This window comes from Aethina tumida, chromosome 3 (assembly GCF_024364675.1).
Source record: "Aethina tumida isolate Nest 87 chromosome 3, icAetTumi1.1, whole genome shotgun sequence".
NCBI classification, from domain to species: domain Eukaryota; kingdom Metazoa; phylum Arthropoda; class Insecta; order Coleoptera; family Nitidulidae; genus Aethina; species Aethina tumida.
Genome location: NC_065437.1, coordinates 11,816,838 through 11,840,628, shown reverse-complemented (window position 1 = coordinate 11,840,628; position 23,791 = coordinate 11,816,838). Strand labels below are relative to the sequence as shown.

General features: G+C 30.7%; 1 protein-coding gene across 1 annotated transcript in view; it reads right to left on the bottom strand.

The window, feature by feature from the left end:
- LOC109605565 (Kv channel-interacting protein 1) overlaps positions 1-23,791 on the bottom strand; it is a 74,039-nt gene that overhangs the window by 7,039 nt on the left and 43,209 nt on the right. The window contains exons 2-3 of the mRNA XM_049964929.1: positions 8,950-9,019; positions 5,581-5,651 (exon numbers count right to left, since the gene is read on the bottom strand). Of these exons, the coding sequence (XP_049820886.1) occupies positions 5,581-5,651; positions 8,950-9,019 (141 nt within the window). The remainder of the gene's footprint in view (positions 1-5,580; positions 5,652-8,949; positions 9,020-23,791) is intronic.

Genomic DNA, 23,791 nt, shown 5'->3' with positions numbered 1-23,791 from the left:
CACAAACTCTAACAATTTAAAATAAATGAAACGTGCAAAATGTACGTTCTTTTATTTTATGTATTAAAATTCGGTTTATCAATATTAATAAACCAATTTAGAAATTAATTATAATATAATTTAATTAATTTATATAGTATTGGATTATTTCAGTCAAATATTTATATACAGAATAATAATTTACATTTTATTAGATAGTGTATAAGATTAAATAATACTGTATTATTTTATTTATTGTTCTGTTTATAATTTTATTAAATTCTTTATTTTCAAATACTCGAATATTTAAATAATAATTAATAATAAAGTTCTTCAGGAATAATAAAAAAAGTTTGCAGTGAGTAATTGAACTTGACAGATCTGACTTTCACTTTTAGAAATTATAATTAATTAATTAAAATGAAATGTTAATAGAATGTTTTCAAGAACTATAATAAAGTTTTTCAGGAATAGTAAAAAATATTTTATAGAAATTTTTTTAAAATGAATTTACCTATGTTAAAATTAGTAGTTCATTTCAGTCGTATATAATAAATTTTTTCAGAAATAGTAAAAAATATGTTATAGAAGCTTTTTTAAAATGAATTTACCTATGTTAAAATTAGTAGTTGATTTCAGTCGTATATAATAAAGTTTTTCAGGAATAGTAAAAAATATGTTATGGAAACTTTTTTAAAATGAATTTACTTATGCTAAAATTAGTAAGTTGATTTCAGTCGTATATTTATATACATTATTTAAAGTTTATTAAAGGGTATCTAAAATTACATAGTCCTTGAATTATTATTTGACGTTGTTTTGTTAAATATTTGATTATTCAGATGATCCATTTTAATCAATAATTTAATTTATAAACGTCCTTTCCGGAAACTTAAAAAAACGATGAACATGATTGAGCTCGAAACTTTTTCCGATTAGTTAATAATTTTTTCAAGAGCATGCAGTAAGTGACCGCAATCAGGAATTTATGGTTCGGTTTCTGCAGGTCGGCCGCTCGCGGCTGATACACGATACCGATTAATATTTCACCGTCCGGAGAATTAGGTGATTTGTCAGTGTGTCTATGGCGCCACAGCTGTGTGTCCCGAAATCTAATCAGGGATGAATTACGGTCTGCTCTTTGTCAAAACGCCACCGAGCGGCAACCGATTGTTCACCCGGCACCAGGAAAATAGACAAACTTTTCTCGCTCGCGTACGAAGGAACTTCTATCTAGTTTCTGTTAGTTCGCAGATTACGGTACAATTTTGAATGGGTGGAGCGAGTGCGCTCCATTTGATTTAATTTCGTCGACTGATTTTCCTTGTGATTAAATAACGTGTCCTCTGCGCTAAATCAAATCTTAATCGGGCGACGGTGAAGCTAAATTAAATTAATTGTTGTGATGGCACATTCTCGGAGTTTGAGTATTTTCAGGACAAATTCCAAATGGAGTTTTACGTACTTTACTTGTTAAACCTGTCGTTCATCAAACATTCTCGAGGCTTTTGAATCTAAGAGTGTTTTTATGTACCACACATTGCGTGTTGTTTAAAGTGGAAAATTGAGGACGACTATAAAATAGGAAATACTGTAATTTTCATACAAAATAATTTTTTATGATTTTTAATTTAACTGCTGAAGTGTAAGGATTATAAGACGACATTTCTATGACAACCTAATTTAATAGTAGCTATTGAACTGCCTATTTTCAATTCTTTCATTGTAGGTAATTCAAACAAGTCTTTTAATAATCTTTGATTGAACCTGGTAAATCTGATGGAACAGTATATAAAATCTCTTAGCTATTAAAAATACTATTTTTAATTTTTTCTTGTACACAATCCAATTGAGTCTTTTATTTATCCTATTATTACAAAACATGAAAAATAAGATTTAAGCTTTTGGCGCATTCTTACATCACAATCAAGAAAAATTTAAATTTAACCTGTTGACCAGAACTATGATTTTGGAATTGTCAGTTTGTGGCAATTAATGATTTAAAAATGGCCGTCAATATCGTCCGGAAATCTGTGCCAAAGGAGAAATTATGCTATGTCTAGTACAACATATCTTTGGAAATAGGTCAATCATTAAACTGCGATGAATCAACCATCAAGTAAAGGCTTGGCTGGAGATATTCCCAAATAAGTAGATTGAATTGGATGATAGTGATAATTTAAAAATAACCACAAAATTAATTGCAAATGTTAAATTTAATTAAATATTCATCCCAAAACTAAATATTAATTAGTTTAATAAAATAGTATTATTTACTGTTAAATATCAATAATTAACCCTTATACTTAGACTAGTAATGCTTTTTTATATTCAAGCAACGATTTATTTATTCATTTTATCCTAACAAACTCCTCAAAAATATAATTGAAAACTACTTATTTGAGTACTGAAAATGGTTAACTTCAAGGGATGTTTTGGTTACGATGTTAGCAACGCAGTGGGCAAAGCAATGTGAGAACTGAAAAAGAAAATGTCGTAGTGGAGCAGTATCCGAAATATATTATAATTCGAAAAGAGGTTAATTAAGCATGGAAATAATTTTTACTAACAAATTACACTGGGCCTACAAGAAAACAGATGAAGCTTACGAAGAAGTAGAAGGAGGCTACGATGAAGTAAACTGATAGAAAAAAGTTAAGCATGTTACCTTATTTTAGAACTAAATGATTATTTATTAAAAATTAAAATTGTAATAGTAGAACTGTATAAAATAACTAAATATTAATAAGAAATTAAATCAAAAGCAACTTAAAATTTATTTTACAAAATAAAAAGAGAGAAAAAGAAATTTTGTTCCCATATATAAAATGGAAAACACCATTTTTTAATATCGCCTATGCTTCCTATTACAGTTTGTACCCTACATGGCATACTCCTTATCAAGTCATCCTGATGATTTTGATCCAAAGAAGCTGTCTTAATTCTCTAACAGTATGAGCACAGGGATGATGATCAGTTAACGACCAATCATAACTCCAAACCATTATGGACCCACCTTGATGTGCGTGAACTTCCTGCACATAACTTGGATTTATTCCTGGACTCGTGCTGACCTTGTCACTAAATACTCCAAATGTGCTTTCATCTGTAAACGTCACAGTACTCTTCATGTTGAGAATTGTGATTCTCTTTCCTGACACCAAGTTAACTCGTTGCAGGATGTACAGGCTGGAAACATAATTGTCTTAAGGGTCTCCAGCAACGAAATCCTGCATCATTTAACCGATTTAAAACTATCCTTGGGCGTATAAGACGTCCAGTAGACAAAGTTAGGTATTGTCTGAGAAGTGTGCAGTTTTATCTTGTGCTGCTCTGACTAATAATCTGTATTCCCGGTCAGATGTCGACATTCTCTAGACTGATCTCGCACATGTCTAGTCTCTAAAAACCATTTATAGAGTCTGCACACTACGGATTGGTCAACATTAACTGCAGCGGTCACATCAACTTGTCTGGAGCTAGTCTGAAGCATTCCTATGGCACGATGTAGGTCAGTTTCTTATAAATGACGTCTCTGCATGATTTTAAGAAAAGGCAGTAGAGATTGGTTGCAAATTCTTGGACAGAGTTTTTCATTTTAATATTTCTATTCACAAATTATCAACGTATACAGGGCATATAAAAATGTGTGATCAAATTTATGTTTTGGTCGAAATATATTAATATACTTAACTTTTTTTGACCAGGTTAGATGAAGACTAAGAAGAAGTAGATGAAGGCTAGGAAGAAATAAATGAAGACTAGGAGAAAGTAGATGAAGAGTAGGAAGAAGTGGATGATCACGAAGAAATAAATGAGGGCGACGAAGAAGTAAATGAGTGCTACGAAAAAATAAATGGAAGCTATAAAGAATTAAATGAAGATTATGAAGAAGTAAATGACGATTATGAAGAAGTCAAATAAGACTATGAAAAAGTAAATGAAGTGTATGAAGGATTAAAAGAAAACTAAGAAGAAGTAGATGACGACTACGAAGAAGTAAATGAAAACTACGAAGAAGTAGATGAAGACTACGAGGAAAGAGAGAAAAATTGTCGGTCAGCTTCTGATGAATGACAACTCTGCATGATTTTAAGAAAAGGTAATAAAAATTGGTTATTAATTCTCGAAAAGAGTTAAAATAAAACTGAATATTTAATATCGACTGAAACCCCTGATGCCTAGATGTTTTTTGATTGAGATTTTATTGTTTTCATTTTTATTCACAAATAATCAATGTATATAGGGCGTATAAAAACATACGGTTAAATTTATATTTGATCGAAATATACTTAAATTTTTCGATCAGTTTGAGATAAGTCCACTTTGAATTTTTTTTACATGAAAATGACACTTTTACGAAAAAAAATATATATTCAAATGAAAACGAAGGACACATAATGCCTTTTTCCGATCAGTTTAGATCAAGACTAAGAAGTAGATGATGATTGGGAAGAAATAAATGAAGACTAGGAAGAAGTAGATGAAAAGAAGGAAGAAGTGGATGAAGATCACGAAGAAATAGATGAAGATTACGAAGAAGTAAATGAAAAATAAGAAAAAATAAATGACGATTATGAAGAAGTCAATGAAGACTATGAATAAGAAAATGAAAACTGTGAAGGATTAAAAGAAGACTATGAAAAAGTAGAAGAAGATTACAAAGAAATAGATGACGACTACGAAGAAGTAAATGAAACTACGAATAAAAAAATTTAGATCTACTAAATATAAAAATTTTACTATAAATGAATTGTTGTTTAATTTTAAGTCTATTAACCACATAAAAAATTAGTCTAGAGCTCCAAATATTTTTAAATCTATTTAATCTAGGAATTTAAATTATCCACTTCAAAAAACGTGCAGTATGTACCATAAATTACTTTTCTGGCACCGAATATTAAAGAACGGAGATCGAGAATATAAATAAGAAGGAAGGAAAAATCAACACTCAGCTAAAAATTTATTCACAAAACCTGGACACAAAAACTAGTTCCGAAGTCCAGGTTACCAAGACACATTAGCAAATCCCGTGGGAGTCGTTCCAACGATTTTCCAGTTGGTCGTGTGCATGGCGACGCCTAATAAAATCTCCACTGGAAATTACGGATTAAGCGATTATAAAAAATGCACGGCCAATCATCTATGAAGGATCTAAATGGCCCCCGAAACGTGCCCGACGTTGAAAAACTTTCGGCACGTCCAAGTATTTTCAGATAGGTCACGTCGTTCGCGGAAAATTGCATAATTTGCACAATTTTTTTAGTTGCCGCTTCCGGTGTATCAATGCTTGGCACTCCGGAATTCTGTGATTGTCTCCAATTTAAGATTATAACGTTATAAAAAGAAGCGATGTTTTAATTTATTCAAATGCATGTTTTCCTGTGGCCCCAAAAAGACACGGTAGTTCATGTCTGGCTAGTCCCTTTTCAACTTACTTTATCTATTATTCAGACATTGAATAGATATACAGTTTGTGGTAGTTTCTGCATGGTTGAAATAAAATTATGCAAAAGAAGACCGCAATAAATTGTACGTCGGCGATTTTCCTTATATTTGTGTTTTGCGGTGCTTCCCTTTTTCTTTGTGCTGCGTACTCACCCTGAAACTAATTGCCCCATTACAGTTGACATCAAAAGCCTTGAACACGTAGTGTGCATATAAACTCGAATCTGAAATGGAAGAGAAATTCATGTTAATATTTCGGTCTCAATGTGGTGTATGTTCGTGTGAATTGGGCTTGTGAATAAAATCTACTCATTTGGACATTTCGTATTATGCGGTTTGAATTCGAAGTGGATTGTCCGCAATTGGACCATCTGCCAAGTACGTTCGATCATTTAATAACTATTATTTATAGACAGGAGAGACGTTAATGGGCTTTGATGCCCATGCCTCGACAAAAGTTATTGAATAAAACGTTTTAATATGCGAATAAATCCCGCATAAAATTCCTCATAATGGCTGTTCATTAAAGTTGACCCAATTTTTTTTATTTTTTCGGAAAATTTCAATGGAAGTTTTCGTATAACCGACGTAATTTGTGATTAAATTCTGCAAGAGTGCAAAAATATACAAAAAGAAAATCGCTGGAGAGGTCCTGTTGCGGCAACAAAGGAAATTAGTTCATCTCGTTGCTCGGAACCCGTTTGACATTTTGAGACCGCTAATAAAAGTTACGTAAACTTTTACGAGGTTTTCTCAACTACAATAGGTGAAACCTCGAGAAATTCGTACCGAATTCCGTATCCCGTTGTAAATACCAGGCCCCGGCCGTTCATTATGTTTGTTTCGAAATGAAAATTGAAGTTTCATATTTACGGTCCACGGGCACGATGAAAACTTAATGAACTTTTCAAAGTACCCGTCGACGACTTTGACAATGGCTGGCGGACCGATAACACTCGTATTTCCACGGGCTTATTGGCGTTCGCGGCGGATTTAGCAAGTTAAATGGATTGTTATGATTTTTATTCGACTAGGTGGGCGACGAACGTGACGAACGCCCTATATTTTATGGACGCGACGTTTTATGTTTGTCTTCGGCGCAATGTACTTACATACGTGCTGCAAATCCATATTTTCTCTATGAAATCGTAAAATTTGAATGGAACATTTACTTTGGCATTCGTTGTATATTGTGCATTTGATTTTCTATCAGAAGGTTGCATGCAAAATATGCAAGACGATCAAGTGCAATATACCCAGTGACATATGTTAGAAAATGGAAAACATAGATCCAGTGGTCAGATTTCATTGATTTTTAGTGTATCTACCTATAATACCTTACATTATTTACTGCTTTTCTTAATGCTCAGGAAAAAATGTTTCGATCTATGGAACAACATATTTTATTCCTGTCCATAAATAAAATCGTAAATACAGTCTGCTAATGAAATACATTTTTATTATTTACTGATTAACTTCAAAACAAGACGATTTTAAATAAATAAATAAACGTTATTTATATTTATTAACTTAACAAATCCTAAGGAAAAAATGTGTCGACATATGGATCAATATAATTTTTTTTATCAAAATTTAAAATGAAAAATATAGTTAATGAATAAGATCAATTAAAGAAATAAATTATTATTATTTACAACATAACTACTATACAACAAATTCTCAGGAAAATAACATTTAGAACTATGGAACAACATATTTTATATCTATCTAAATATAAAATAAAGAAATAAATTTTTATTATTTACTGCTTAACTGAACAAATCCTCAGGAAAAAATGTCTCGAACTATAGAACAATATATTTTATGTCTGCCAAAATATAAAATTAAAAAACATTTTACTAGTCGATTTAAAATGGGACAATTAAAGAAATAAATTTGTATTATTTACTACTTAACTTAATAAATCCTCAAGAAAAATATTTCGTCCTACGGAACAACATAATTTATTCCTATCAAAATATAAATCATATAAGCAATCGACTAGTCGATTTAAAATGGTCCAACTGAAGAAATATATTTTTATTATGTACTTCTTAACTTAACAAATCCTCAGGAAAAATGTTTCGATCTAAGGAACAATATATTTTATTTCTATCAAAATATAAAATCATAAATACAGTCAATTAGTCGATTTGAAATGGGCCAACTAAGGAAATAAATTTTTATAATTTACTGCTTAACTTAACAAATACTCTGGAAAAAATGTCTTGACCTATGGAACAATATATTTTATGTCTATCAAAATATAAAATTAAAAAACATTGTACTAGTCGATTTAAAATGGGATAATTAAAGAAATAAATGTGTATTATTTACTGCTTTACCTAATAAATCCTCAGGAAAAATATTTCGTCCTATGGAACAACATATTTTATTCCTATCAAAATATAAATCATATATGCAATCGACTAGTCGATTTAAAATGGTCCAACTGTAGAAATACAATTTTATTATGTACTTCTTAACTTAACAAATCCTCAAGAAAACATGTTTCGACCTAAGGAACAATACATTTTATTTCTATCAAAATATAAAATCATAGATACAATCGACTAGTCGATTTGAAATGGGCCAACTAAGAAAATAAATTTTTATTTTCTACAGCGTAATTTAACAAATAGTCAAGAAAAATTATTTCAACTTATGGAACAACGTATTTTTTCGTATCAAAATATAAAATCGTGTGTCGACCAAACGATCTGAAATGAGCACACTAAAGAAATATATTTTTATTATTTACTGCTTAACTAAACAATCATAATTACAACAATTAAACTTTAGTGGTGTATTATTATACACACGTAACGTGTAACATAAACAGTTTTAAAATTGACCCTCATTATTTTCCACGTGTAAACTCTTTTTATACCGTTTTATTAAATTTGTACATATCAACAAGATCCACGCAACAGTTGTTCAAAAATAATGCTCATTCCGCCATCGATTCGATTTTAAATATAGCAAAGGTACAGTAAACCATGCGATTTGCCCCGTTGAACTTTGATAACATGCCGGACCCATAAAATTTGCAGCTTATTACAAAAAAATGCTTTTTCCGTCAAGCTGACCGAGTTTGAAGACTTATCTCACCCGGCTATCGGCAACTGGGTAATTTCAGTTTTGCTTTATTGCCTCTAAATCTGTTTTTGCCGATATGAATAAATTTAAATAATTCGGGTGGCACAATTATCTAAAATCGCAATCACAAATAAAACGATTTATTTCATTTGTAGTTTGCAAACAAGTTACGAACTTAAATGGAGTTTGTAACACAACTAAGGAACTGTAACTTAAAATTTGCCAATGCATTTCCGAAGCAAATTAGCCATATTATCGTTGAGAACTTGTTCACTTACTACAGTGCATTCACTGTTCCATTCGGGTCTAACTGCTCAATCAAATCGCATGCCCAACGACTATGATTTATGATAATCAGCATACTCAGCCACTCCGAAGTCCCTAATGGCCAAAGTTTAATTAACAATTCACCGTTATACTTACTTCCATGCGGAAAAAACTTGGAATAAATTTCTTTAAAGCTATCTTCGTGGACGACGCCCTCTGGGCATTCCTGAAAAAGAAAAGAAACTCTTTTAATAATTGTTGTCCTAATTAGCTGGGGCGAAACATGAATGTATACAACAAAAAAATCTCATAAAACTTATTGTTCCATTATTCAATTCGTTTTGTTTGAAACTACGAGCACTGTTCAGTTCCCGTTATCGACTACCCCCTTTAGTAATTAATTCTAATTAAATTCCATTGCATAAATACAGCAAAAACGTGCATAAGTAACGTAAATTGCACGTCATGTTGTGGTATTAATTACATAGATTAATACATTTGTCGAACCCCATTTTCTCGCACAGGATGAATAAATTATTATACGTATATAAATTGTTACGTTCGACATTTTAATACCATAATATCGATTTAATCGTAATCAGAGTTTTCTAATGTGTAATTAATTTATACGTGTGCGAGAGTCCAGGCTGGCGCAAGGATTAATTTATCAGGCGGGCATTACGACAGATTTATGCACCGCCATCCATCAGTAAATTCATTAAATCCATTATCGGCGGTAATGTATAGATAATTAAACAATGTCAAAGCGGCCAGAGTGAGTAAATTAGTAGTAATAGGCTGTTACAATATTCACTTATACTCAGTGTCGGAAAATGTGGAACATATAGATCTGGTGGTTTAATTTTAATAAAATGTGTCCAAATGAGGACAGGACAAAAATTGATTACACTTTTAGGGTGGTTTCATTTTATTTTTGGTGGCGTTTCTGTGTTGTAAATCTTTCATGCAAATTTTAGACATCTTAGTGACTTCAATAGAGGTTATTGGCTTAAAAGAGGCAGGACTTTGATTTGTGAGCAGGATGGACCGAAGTCGAATGTCTGTGTGGAACTGCTGGAAGGCGTGGTCTGGACAAGATCCTGAACGATGTGTGAGAGGTCCAGGAAGACACCAAGACTGTGGTTTGAACTTTCTCTCATATTGTAAAATTGGTGTCAAAGATTGAAGTGGCTTGATACGTATTAGAAGGCAATGTGGAGGAAGAGGAAATTCACAATTTATATATCTAGAAACGGCAGGTTATCCAAAAAATCTTAATAAAAAAACTCATTTTGTTTTCTAAAATTAAACATTAAATAAAGTTAAAAAATATCGATTTTTAACAGAAAAGTAATTTAGACTTATTCAAATCATCAGAATTTATTTTGTTCAACATATTCCGTTATCAAGGTGACTTTGATATAGATTATTGACTTAAAGAGGTAAGTCGGAGCTCTGTCAAAAACTGCAGGAAAGCTTCGTCTGAAGAAGATCCTGAGCGACGTGCGGGAGGTTCAGGACGCCATGACTGTGGTTTGAACTTTCTCTTATATTAAAAAATCGATGTTAAAGATTGGAGATGTGCAGCATACGTGTCAGAAGGCAACGTGACGATAGACAAAATCCACAATTTGTGTATCAAAATATATTAAAAATGTATTTCTTCAAAATTAATAAAAAACTCTCTAGAAATGGCAGATCATCCAAAACAATCTTAATCAAATAGATTCATTTGTTTCCTAAAATTAAACGTTACGTAAAGAAGAGTATAGAGTTGAAAAATATAGATTTTAAACAGGGAAATAAATTACACTTATTCAGGGCATCAGAACTTATTTTAATCAACATATTTCGTCATTTCAGTGACTTTGATATAGATTATTGGCTTAAAGCTGGAAAGCGTGGCCTAAAGAAGATCGGGAATGAGGTTCAGGAACACGTCCAGCCTTTAAACGTCCTCTGATATTATAAAATCGATATCAAACATTGGAGTGACAGAATGAAACGTGAAGAAAGACGAAAATTCACATTTTATGTATCAAAATATATTAAAAATGTTTATATTTCTTCAAAATTCATAAAAAAAATTCTAGAAATGGCAGTTTATCCAACAAATCTTAATAAAAAAGCTCATTTGTTTTCTAAAATTAAAAAATACATAAAAAGCTAGATAATAAAGTTAAAAAATATCGATTTTTAACAGAGAAGTGTAAATAACACTTTTTCAAGTTATCATAATTTATTTTATTCAACATATTCCGTTATCTACGTGACTTTGATATAGATTATTGGCTTAAAGAAGTAACACACTGATTTGAGAACAGGATGAATCAAAGTCAAAGCTCTGTCAGGAACTGCAGTAAAACGTCGTCTGAAGAAGATCCTGAGCGACGTGCGAGAGGTTCAGGACGCCATGACTGTGGTTTGAACTTTCTCTCATATTATAAAATGGATGTTAAAGATTGTAGAGTTGCAGCACACGACGAAAGACGAAATCCTCTATTTGTGTATCATAATATATTAAAAATGTATTTCTTCAAAATTAATAAAAAACTCTCTAGAAATGGCAGATTATTCAAAAAAAAATTAATCAAATAGATTCATTTGTTTTACTAAAATTAAACATTACATAAAGAGGAGGATAGAGTTGAAAAATATCGATTTCAAAACAGGGAAATAAATTACACTTATTCGGGGCATCAGAATTTATTTTATTCAAGATATTTCGTCATCTAAGTGACTTTGATATAGATTATTGCCTTAAAGGGGCAAAATATTCGATTGGGAACAAAAACAAAGAGTCGAAGTTCTGCCTGGAATTGCAGGAAAGCGTGGCCTGAAGAAGATTGTAAATGAGGTTCAGGAACACGTTAAGCCTTTAAACTTCCTCTGATATTATAAAATCGATGTCAAAGATTGGAATGGCGTGAAGAAAGACAAAATTCAAATCGAATTTTTGTATCAAAATATATTAAACGTTACATAAAGAGTAAGATAATAAAAAGATTTAAGATATCTCAGGACAAAATTGACTAAATGGTTCAGACCCAAGACAAGTCAATGAATGTCTGGATTATCCTGGTGGTCCTTACATTATTAGTTTAAAATTGGGAAATCTAAATTCATTCATTACTGATTACTGTCCCTTACCCCAAAAAATTAATGAAATACGACTTCCGAATTTATGTGTTCTATTTTCTTTTTAACTAAGAATATTTTTTCAGTTTTAAGATCATTAATTTCAATATCAAAAGCTAGTTTTTATTTTATATCGCTGTGGTTTCCTCTAGAGCAACCTCCTCATAAGAGTTTATGTCTTACAATGCGCAATCGCCATCAGTAACAATTTACCAACTCCGCAAGACGGCAAAGGAGGAACACGGAAAACCAGTCGGACGCCAGTAACTCCTTATTAATTTTGGAATTTAGTGCTGCGCACATTCCGTAATTACTTTAATGCATGTGCTAAATTTAAACCAGCATTATCATAAAAATGTGATATTTTCGTAGACCACTACACGGTTAATAAATTTCCCGTTTTTTAGTATTCATGTACACGACGGGGTCGTATGGGAACTTTTATAGACAGGCATATTCACTTATGTAAATTAAATCACGCAACTAACGTGTTGCGCCCATTTTTCATTGTCACGGTTTCGCGTAAAAACCTTTTGCAGTTTCCAACGTTCCATCGCTGAATCTTTCATTTCCGGCGACATTAATGAACGACATTTGTCACACGTGAGCCGGGACGCTGCCGTGTTTGGTTGTTATGATTTTACACAAGAAATCCTATAAAAAAAAACACGATCAACTGATTTATTGTCTTTTTAAACTGATCCACTGAATAAATCAATTTGTTTTGTGTGCCGATCCATTCGGTCGCATCAAACTTATCTGAAACATGCGCTTTTTGTGACGAACTGGAATGTTGCCAGTTCAAGATAATGCACGGGTATTCGAGAGGAAGGAAATAAAACAGTAACAGTTTTGTTATTTTAATTTTAACTGGCACAATCTTTAATTCCAACGCTTGTTTATTCAAAGTGGGATATTCTGGTTGAAAAAATAGGAGTTTAAATCCGCCAATCGGCTATAAAGAAAATTCACTGTGTACTGCGAAGTGGAACAAGTGGCAATATTCTCCGAGGGTTATCTTTCTGTTATTGACCCGAATTATACTTGCAAATGTCGGGGTCTTCGCAACTTGTGAATTTTGCTACTGATCTTCAAATTACTTATATGAATTATAGGACAGGGTTGATTTATGGCGATCAACGCGAATAGACATCAGAATAAAATATTATACACATAACGAATATCTATAATAAAATTGGAATATGAGTATTTTTGATTTCGGTCTGTTAGGTTAAGTTAGGCAAGGGTAAAATAATATTAAAAGTAAGACTTCCCCCATCATGTTTCACAGTACTTGGTATTATACTTTTCATTAATTGGTCTTCCCACCCAAGAAATTCCATCAGATTTAAATAATTGAAACCGACCGACTTTAATCGGAAAAAACACATAAATTCGGAAGTCATATTTCATTATTTTTTTGGGGTAAGGGAAAGTAATCAGTAATGAATGAATTTAGATTTTCCATTTTTAAACTAATAATATGAGGACCACCAGGATAATCCAGACATTCATTGACTTGTCTTGGGTCTGAACCATTTAGTCAATTTTGTCCTGAAATATCTTAAGCCTTAATCTATATCAAAGTCATAAGGAATAAGATTCTGAAAGACATGAGAGATTCAGAAAGACTTTACTTCAAAAAAAAAAACATACAAATCCAACGACATTATTAAATTTAGATGAAGATATTACGAATAAAAAATGTCGTTTACATCCTCATCATATAAATAGTTGAAATTTCTAAATAAAATTATTGAGAATATCGATCGATCGAAATCCGTTCGATTAAAATCCCATTCCGACGCCGAAAAATCCCGTCCGCCATTCGATTTCCATTTAATTTGTGTTGTAAATTACACCGGCGTAACGGAAAAAATTTAAGTTCTGCTAAATATTTTGTTTGATACAACCGGCAGACACGCGAGGCGAACGGCTCCCCTATTTTTAGAATTTAATAGGAACGTGACAAACGCAAATTGCATAAAAGGAGTTGAAACTATGTTTTCTACATCTGTTATTAGGATATCGGTTATATTTATAGGCGTTTCGTTCCGTTTTGTGGTTGACAAAATAATGGTGTTTTTACTATTCCGAATTAACTGTGTACTACTTGTTCATTCTTGCAGGACCTATAAAATATCTCTGGAAATTATCAATGATACTTATTCAAAAATAATTGATATACACTTCCCGCTAAACCAGAAATTAAATTATGACCATAATAAATTAATTATAAAAGAAGTTCCAGTTTCAAAATAATATTTTTTTCGTTCTTCGAAAATGAATAAGTTATGTTATGTCAATCACCCCGTATATTTATAAATATACACTTTTTTAAAAGAAGTAATTTTAAATAAAATGAAAGCTAAATGAAGCTGATCTCTACGGTAGAAAATCAGAAAGAAGCCCTTAATTTCTACAAGTATCGTGGGGTAAGTTTAGAAAGTAAATTTCCCAAATAATCGTTATTATTAATCAGTATTGAAATCAAGTGACCGGTTGTACATATTTTGGTTCCAATTACAATCGAAGGAGGGATGTTTATTAAGCAAAAGTAAAACATGCTTGTTTTTTATACCGTAAACAAAAGTGTGTAAATTGAAAAATAGCCTTTCCTAATATATAATAATAGATTTAATGTATTTTTAGAAGTGAAAATTTCTTTATCTGCGTTTGGCATTTTTTGGTAAGGAAATATTATGCGTTCGCGTTATTGACATGCTTATGACTGGCGCATGCGCAATGTGCTGTGCGCCTTAGACACTTTTTGGAGGGGTGAAATCTCGTGCGTTCGCGTCACCGACATGCTTATTTAAAAATTTATTTAAATATGTCCAATGATCGAAAACTCTGTTCTATAAAACATAAAACGACATTCGATGCCGCTTTTACGCGATACTTAGATAAATTTGAATCAAACATTTTCATTTCTTACTTTAGTTACCATAAGCCTATTGTATCTTTTTTAGAACAAAATGAAATAATTGAAAGTACAAAAAGTATAAGTATTGTTGAAATTAATGATGACAATGATGCAAACACTTAAAATAATATTAAAATTTAAGTACATTGAAATTTAAGTAAATACAAATACTATCCATAAATAATATGATTGTATATCAATTGTTATTTCAATTGAATTGTATTTATATTTTGTAATGATCTTACATATATATTACCCGTAATATATTTAAATAATAAAAAAACATATAAACATACATAAAATTGTTGCTCAGAGTGTCAGATGTGAAAACTAGATTGATGTTGATAAATTTAATTCAAATATAATGAAATTTCAAATTTTAACACTAAAAGTCTCTATAACTGCCAATATTAATTTTTTTAACTATAACTAAAACCTATTTTTAAATAAATATACAGAGAGTGTATACGTTTATTTTCTCCGTTTCCAAAATATATTAATAACAGTCAATTGTTATTTGTGTGGTGGGTTAATTTCTTGGAACAGTGTATTTTTAAATTTGTTCAATCTAATAAATTCATATTACCCACGTCAAAAGACACACAATGTATGATAATATCCCCATTTTGGCTCGAGTCAATTTTATCCTAGGATTAAAATATTTATTACATTTTGAAACAGCCAAGAAAACATTGTCACAGATGTCGACCACACTTTTAGTGCCTTATCAATAACACTTGATTGGGCAATGAAAAACTGCGACCGGTCACAAGAGCGCTTTAATAAACCTTTTACGAGACCCGTAAATTATGGGCACCGTAATAATTATTTGCGGGTACAACAACGGTCGTAAAATCATAAAGGGGTTGACGCAGTGCGTTTCTAATTTCGAACATATACAATATAAATTTGCGTTTTGCCGCCCGATCTAGATGTAAGGCCCCTTATCGCCGCCACAATAATACCCCAGATATTGTGTATTTTGTGTGTTCGAATGCGAGATTAAACGGCACAAAATCACGCAGAGGTCAGACCCGTTCGCCCTCCGATTTTTCGTTAGGTTAATGCAAATTTTTACGGGCCCCCACACGAAATTTCGGCCCGGGTCATCGCGTTATAAATTGTGTAAATGTTTTGTTTTCAACGAACGAGACGACGGTTTTACGGTTTGGGGTGTTGATGGTGCTTGGTCAGGTTTTTTTTAAATTTGCTTGCCGAGATGTTCTCTCGAAGGATGATGCTGGTTTACAGAAAAAATATGTAATGAAAACCGTCTTTTGTATATTTTTAGGGTAATTCGTATGTGCTGAACACGAAAAACATTTATTTTCAATTTAAAATGTGCCACTCAAAATTGAATCAAAGGCAACTTAAAATTTAGTTTAAAATATAAATAAGACATTTTGTTCCTACATATAAAATGAAAAGTACACCACTTTTTTAATATCGAATAATTCCTATTACAGCTTGAACCCTACGTGGCCTACTTTTTTATCAGTCATCTAGATAATTTTGATCCAAAGCATCCCATAATTCTGAAAGAAGTTGTCTTAATTCTCTGGCAATATGAGCACGGGACTGGTCATTTAAATTTAATTAAATGTTTATCTCAAAGCTAAATATTAATTAGATTTATAAAATAGTATTATTTATTGTTAAATACTTAAACTAGTAATGTTATTTTGTATAAAAAAATTGGCAGTTATAGAAACTTCTCTTTTTTTTATAAAGGGGAAAATCATTAATTTTTGAAACAAAGTACATGTTGAAACAGAATTTGATATATACATATAACACAAATATATATTTTTATTTTGTTTAAAATTAAATATAAATTTGTAGTGATCCACCTGCTGCAGATTTTGAAATAAATCCATACTAGAAAAAACCCACAAAAATGCATATTATTTATATCTCGTATAACAACACAAAACACATCTGGACGTATTTATTATTCTCGCTTTATTAACAATAAAAATTCATAATTAATTACCTCATTATTACATGATAAAGTGTTACGCTTATTGTCCTTGTCAAAAATTACTTTACATATTATTTTTTACTGTACGACATTTGCAGCGAGAATTTGAAAAATGAATTTAGCAATATCAAGGAAGTCGCAAAAAGATATGACGGATGCGAGAGTAAGAAACGGGGAATAAACTTCGGAATAAACAGGGATTCCCACCGCTTGATGCATGATTACTAAAATGAACGCACTAAAAACTTATGGTTAGGAAAATTGATACCACATAACATAATGTGCTTTATTTGTTTTTTCTATATAATAAACGATTGATTGACTATTAAAAGTTTTTTATTTATTAAATGCAGTTAAGTATGTTGTTGTACAATTGTAAATAATTAAATTTGTGCTTGCTTTTGTCGTGTGTCTTTAACTAAACGACAGTATCTAAATTTTAGAAAAAATTTATGCCAACGAGGAGAATTTCACTTGATTTAGGAACTGATTCACCACATCCAGACAAGTTACAAAATGATATATTGAACATGAATGAAATGAAAAAATTATTTAGTATTTTGCCTTTATTTTTGTGTATTTATGTTTGTAATAACAAATTATGAATAAAACTTTGCATTAGTTCAGTTTTTTTTTTATTTATTTTGGTTGAATAATTTGCACAAAAAAGTACCATTAAGAAATGAAGTTAAAATTAGTTGTTCATTAAACAGAACACAGAGTGTGTTTGATAAATGTCAGGCCTCGACAAAAAAGTACTTTTTGTGTATTTATTTTATTTATCAACATAATCATCAATTTTTCCATTGTTACTTTCTTAGAACCAACAAATTTTTGTTAACGTTCTACAAGCAAACTTAAGCCACGAGAAAAAAAAATTAAAGTTGACAGTTCTAGAGACTGCCGATAGAAGTGAAAACTTAGAACATTTAGTATTAAAATTTGAATTTTCATAATGTTTGAACCAAAATTATCAATATTAATATGATTATCACATATATTGATACTCCGAGCAACAATTATATGCATGTTTATATGGTTTTTTATTATTCAAATATATTACGGGCTGTATAAGATCATGACAAAATATAAATACAATTTAATTGAAATGACAAATAATATACAATCATATTATTTATGGATAGTATTTGTATTTACATAAATTTCAATGTACTTCATCTTTAGCATTATTTTAATTGTTTGCATCATTGTTATCATTAATTTCAACAATACTTAGACTTTTTGTACTTCAATTATTTCATTTTGTTCTAAAAAATACAATAGGCTTATGGTAACTAAAGTAAGAAATGAAAATGTTTGATCTAAATTTATCGCGTAAAAACGTCATCGATTGTCGTTTTATGTTTTGTAGTACTGATTTTTCGATCATTGGACAAATTTAAATAAATTTTTCACTAAATCCATTCAATTTCACTTATAAGATATACACAGCACTATGTCACTGTATATACAGGTATAAGTATGTCGGTGACGCGAACACACGAGTTTTCACCCCTCCAAAAAGTGTCTAAGGCGTACAGCACACTGCGCATGCACCAGTCGTGAGCATGTCAATGACGCGAACGCTTAATATTTCCCTACCAAAAAGTACTCAACGCGGCTAAAGAAGTTTTCACTTCTAAAAATACATTAAATCTATTATTAATTGTTAGGAAAGGCTATTTTTCAGTTTATACACTTTTGCTGACGGTATAAAAAATAAGTATGCTTTACTTTTACTTAATAAACATCCCTCCTTCGATTGTAATTGGAACCACAATATGTTCAATACTTCAATCAATACTGATCTTGAACGATTATTTGGGAAATTTACCTTTTAAACTAACGCCCCACTATATTAGATCCATTACTTTTCAACGAAATTGAGCGCGTTGGTAACAGATGGTAAGAGAATTGGGCCCTGATTTTTTCCTTGAAAGTGCATCAGAAATGAAGATGACTCTGAAAATTTCGAATATTTCTATATAGACATTCCTTTCAAATGGCATTCTCCTCTATGAGCCCTCCAGTTTCAAAACAGTAATAGATATTAGCGTCAAACTCATTTCCGGCTTAGCTGGAGGCCTTTAACGAAATCACTGCATTAGTTAAATTTTATCTGATTTCAAAATGCTCTCAAATGTACAGCTGTAACTCACCCTCCAGTTCCGGGATTTTATTCTTAAGGTCTATTTTTCGGGTACCTCTTGAAACGCCGGCAGACACATAATTTGTTGGTCTAGTAACCGATGTTAGCAGCCAAATCAACAACTTTTTTCTTTTGTCTGAATTTATTAACAAAAGACGGATGAGCATGTCGGTGACGCGAACCCATACGATTTTCCCCTACCAAAAACTGCCCAACGTGGCTAAAGAAGTTTTCACTTCAATATATTATTGAAACGTGAAGAAAATGGAAAATATTGATATCTAGAAAAATTTGTAATCCACTTTATTGATTTAACAAAATAATCTATTTTAATATATTTTAACAACACAATTTATTATTGATCACATAAATAATTAAATTCAACACTGTCAAAACCAGAAAATTTAATTAAAATATTGTAATTTAGGTAGGAAATATTCCTTAATAAAAATATTTTGTTAGTGCATCTCAGTATTTTAAATTGAAAGTAAATTGAATTATTGCAACAGAAAAGTAGAAAACGTTAATACAATTTTGGAAATTAATTTATATGATTCGAAGCTGAATCATTTATTTGCGACAAATCCCCGGAGCTTAAGAAAGCGGCGAACAAAATATTTACCGATACCGGGAATCCGGTTTGACGCGAAGGTCGACTCAAAAGCTGCAGCGAGCTGCTCTCAATGATTAGCAAGCTAGAAGAAGTGCATTTGTTGCCGGGGCAACCTAATCTACTAATAGGATTTTTCGACGTAACAAGTTTAATCTTGACTCTTGTCGATTAGATCCCGTGCAAATTAATACGATCTTTTTTCCTAATTGGATTCCGATCTGTAAACTGGGAAATTACAATTCGCCACTTCGCCACTTTTCGCTTCTGCATAATTGAATTCGTTCATTATTGTCGAACCGTCGGTTTATCCGAGCGGAAAAATAAATTTTTAAATGCGAACACAATTGTCAGTTCAGTTCGAGAAGGGTGAAAGATGACTTTTTTCTTCTAGCAATTAAACAACGCAACCGTTTTCGGTGTGTAATTAAAATTTCCGAAGGTAAACGCAACTCATCGATTTTCCGTCAGATTAAACAGACACATATCAATTATATAAAACATGTCGAACCATGTTTGCCTTTCAAATGATCATCCATAATTGTTTGGGACTGCACAACTGATAAATGAAATTCAAGCGTCCAGCAATTAAATGGGAACCAATGTCGAATTCAAAATGCTACCGCAAATTGATTGTTCTCCTCCATCATTTTCCACTGATGCAATTTTAATTGCACCCTTTTCATTGACGTAACTCAAACATCGACCCCAATTTCAATTCAAATCGAATTTAATTAAAAAAGTTTGCTCCAATGTTTGATTGAACTCGATGCAGTTTCCATTCGAGATTTTTTTTTCAAGTACGAATTATGTAAATTGTTAGAATAGTATCACTAATTAAATGGATAATAAAAAGGAATTCGACAAAAAGTTGGTGCGGTTGTATTATTCTGTTTTACAAATTTCAACTTTTTGTGTAGAAAGGAATAACTAAGATATAATTAGATAGTTGAAATTTCTTATGCAATAGTTGATAATGAAAATACAAAAAATTTAAGGTTTTGATTAAATTTCATATTATGAGATTATAACTATAATTGAATTATATTCAACAAATATATAACAAATTGTTATAAAACTTCCATTTCTTTCATATCTATAACCTTTTTATGAGTTTCCTTTTTAATACATATTAACTATATTCTAAAATACCCTAAAATATCCAAATAAATTTTTCTATTAAAATCGATAAAGTGGGTTATGATTTATTTTAGATTTCTATAAACATTTTCCATCTTTATGTTACAATAATAAAATTTTATTTTTTTATTTTTTTTATATTGAGTGCTTTCTATATAGAAAACTAATAAATGATTATAATTTCTCAAATTAGGGTTTAACCACATTTAACCTACAGAAAAAATAAAGGTGCGCAATATTTGTCAACTTTTAATTTTTAATGATATATTTCCAAAAAAAAAATATTTTATCAATTATGTAAAAATTTTGTTTTGATACTTCCACTTGATTGTCATATATTAAAATTTTTGTATATACAGTGTGCCCTATTTGAAAGCGGGACACACTCATAAAATTTGTATTTTTTGTCCGATTTTAACAAACTTTTTTTTCAATTGTAAAACATGAAAATATGCACTTATGTCTCATTTTTTGGCCAAAAACCAAAACCTACTGTGTTAAGCACCCCCTGAAATGGGTATATTCCAAATTTCATATAAAAATTTACACATTCATAATTCTATAGAAAAATTAAAAATATTTTCTAAAGTAGTTTTTGGAAGAACAGACAAAAATAGCACAAATTATTTCATTTGCCATTAATCTAGAAATTTAATACTACACTTATACAAGATGTTTCACAACTTATTCGAAAAATTTTAACTACATACTCACTGTTATATAAGAGTGCATTTAAAAAAAATGTAATAGAGCAACAGGAAACGAGATAAAAAGTAATTCAATCCATCTACTTAAGCGGTTCGAAATTGTTTCCATTGATTTGAATGCAAGCTTTGACCTGCCAAATCCAGTTTTGGCACATTCTTTATAGTCTTTAGATTTTTTAGATTTTTTAGATTCTTTAGATTCTTTAGATTCTTTAGATTCTTTAGATCCTTTAGATCCTTTAGATTCTTTACATTCTTTAGATTCTTTAGATTCTTTAGATTCTTTAGATTCTTTAGATTCTTTAGATTCTTTAGATTCTTTAGATTCTTTAGATTCTTTAGATTCTTTAGATTCTTTAGTTTCTTTAGATTCTTTAGATCCTTTTCTTTAGATTCTTTAGATTCTTTAGATTCTTTAGATTCTTTAGATTCTTTAGATTCTTTAGATTATTTAGATCGTGGACTTTTTATGTAACAGAGAGTAAACACCTTGTATATTTTTTATGACGGAATTAAAGAATCATTAACGGAAATTACTCCAGTACAAGTGAGAAAGATTACCACGAACTTACAAAAAAGATATAATAATGCAATGAATTCAATGGAAATAAAATTTGGATATTACCATAAGAATTATAAGTATACTATTATTGTTATATTATTACAATATTCTTGAGAAATAAGGTATTTTGTGCTATTTTTGACAGTTTATTACATATACTAGATGTTAAATAAAAAGAATATCTTCAGTAATTTTTTATAAAATTTAATATACTCATTTCAGGTGGTGCTTATCCAATGGTGTAATTAGATTTTCCATAAAAAATATGCATATGATTTCCACAATTTTCATGCCTAAAAAGTGTCCATGTGGGTTTTAGAACAAAAAGCGTGACATTTTGTGCAAAGATACATATTTTCATTCTTTAGACTAGAAAAAAATTGTTAAAATTGGCCAAAAAATGTAAATTTTATGGGGGTGTCCCGCTTTCAAGTTGGTCACACTGGGCCAAAAGAATCACGTACTTTTTTTGTAACTTTAACTGACACTGAAAAATTGATTCACATTTTAAAAATGCTCTCCAAAGAAGAGCTTTTAATTTTAATAGGAAGGTTCTCATCTCAGTTCTCCCTTTTTTCTTCAGTCCCGTATGTACTTGATCGTACAGAAAATTTCTATTTACATTTCTTGTAGAAAACTGAATCCTCTACAAAAAAAGTATGTTACAATTTTTTCACAAATTTTACTGTTTAGAAGATATTTGAGGTCAAAGTTTAAATAAATTTAACAAAAATTTCATTTTTACTTCTAAATTTTATAACTCGTATCGTAAATAAGTAAATATTATAAAATGCGTAACATGTATCTTTGTAGGAAATTAAACGCTCTACAAAAAAGGTCTCTTGTGGTTAATCGATTACTCTAACCAGTTAGAAGATATTCACATTCGAATCCTAATGTGTACTGATTTTAGTAGTTTTTTAATAAATATTTTACATTTATTCGTTTAAGTCATGAATTTTCAAATTATTCATAAATGTTTGAGTTACATTTTAAATAAACCTGTTGAAAAATATTAAATTACGGTACTAAATTGTGATATGATCAAAATTGTGAAAAGAAAATATTGTTAAAAAATTGATGAAAGAAATATATTACAAAACAAAAGATAAGACATAACTGTTATTCTATCAAAATAAACCTATTTGTAGAGTATTTAATTTCCTACAAGAAATGTAAATAGAAAACTGAGATGAGGGGGACCTTTCTATTAAAATTAAGAACCATCTTTGGAGAGCATTTTCTAGGAACCAATTTTTTAGTGTTGGAAGTTAAAAAAGAAATAGTGGGTCTGAAAAAAAATGGAAAACTGAGACGAGGAGGACCTTTCTATTAAATTAAGAACTCATCTTTGGAGACCATTTTTTCAGTGTTGGAAGTTAAAAAAGAAATAGTCGATTTTGTTGACCTAAACTAGGCCACACTGTATATAATATTAAATTTTAATCAATTGTATTATTTTATTTGATAATTAAAAATAAATGTAAAATACTACTTTTTCAGTGTTACTATATTTCAATTTCGGACGCCAATCGTCGCCATCAATTCAGTTATTCCGCACAAATCTCGCCGCACCGAATCAGCCCGCCGAATGTGGCCGACACATTCGTACGGCATAAATTACATGGAGACTAAATTTGAATTCGCAGCAAATCCACAATCGTGCACAATGAATAATTTACCGGCAGCAACATGCGAGCGTGGCTAAATGTTTGCATTTAATTTTCATGTGCACATTGTTCGTCGTTTCGGTCGCGCGACTAACAAAGACTGCACCGCCGAAAT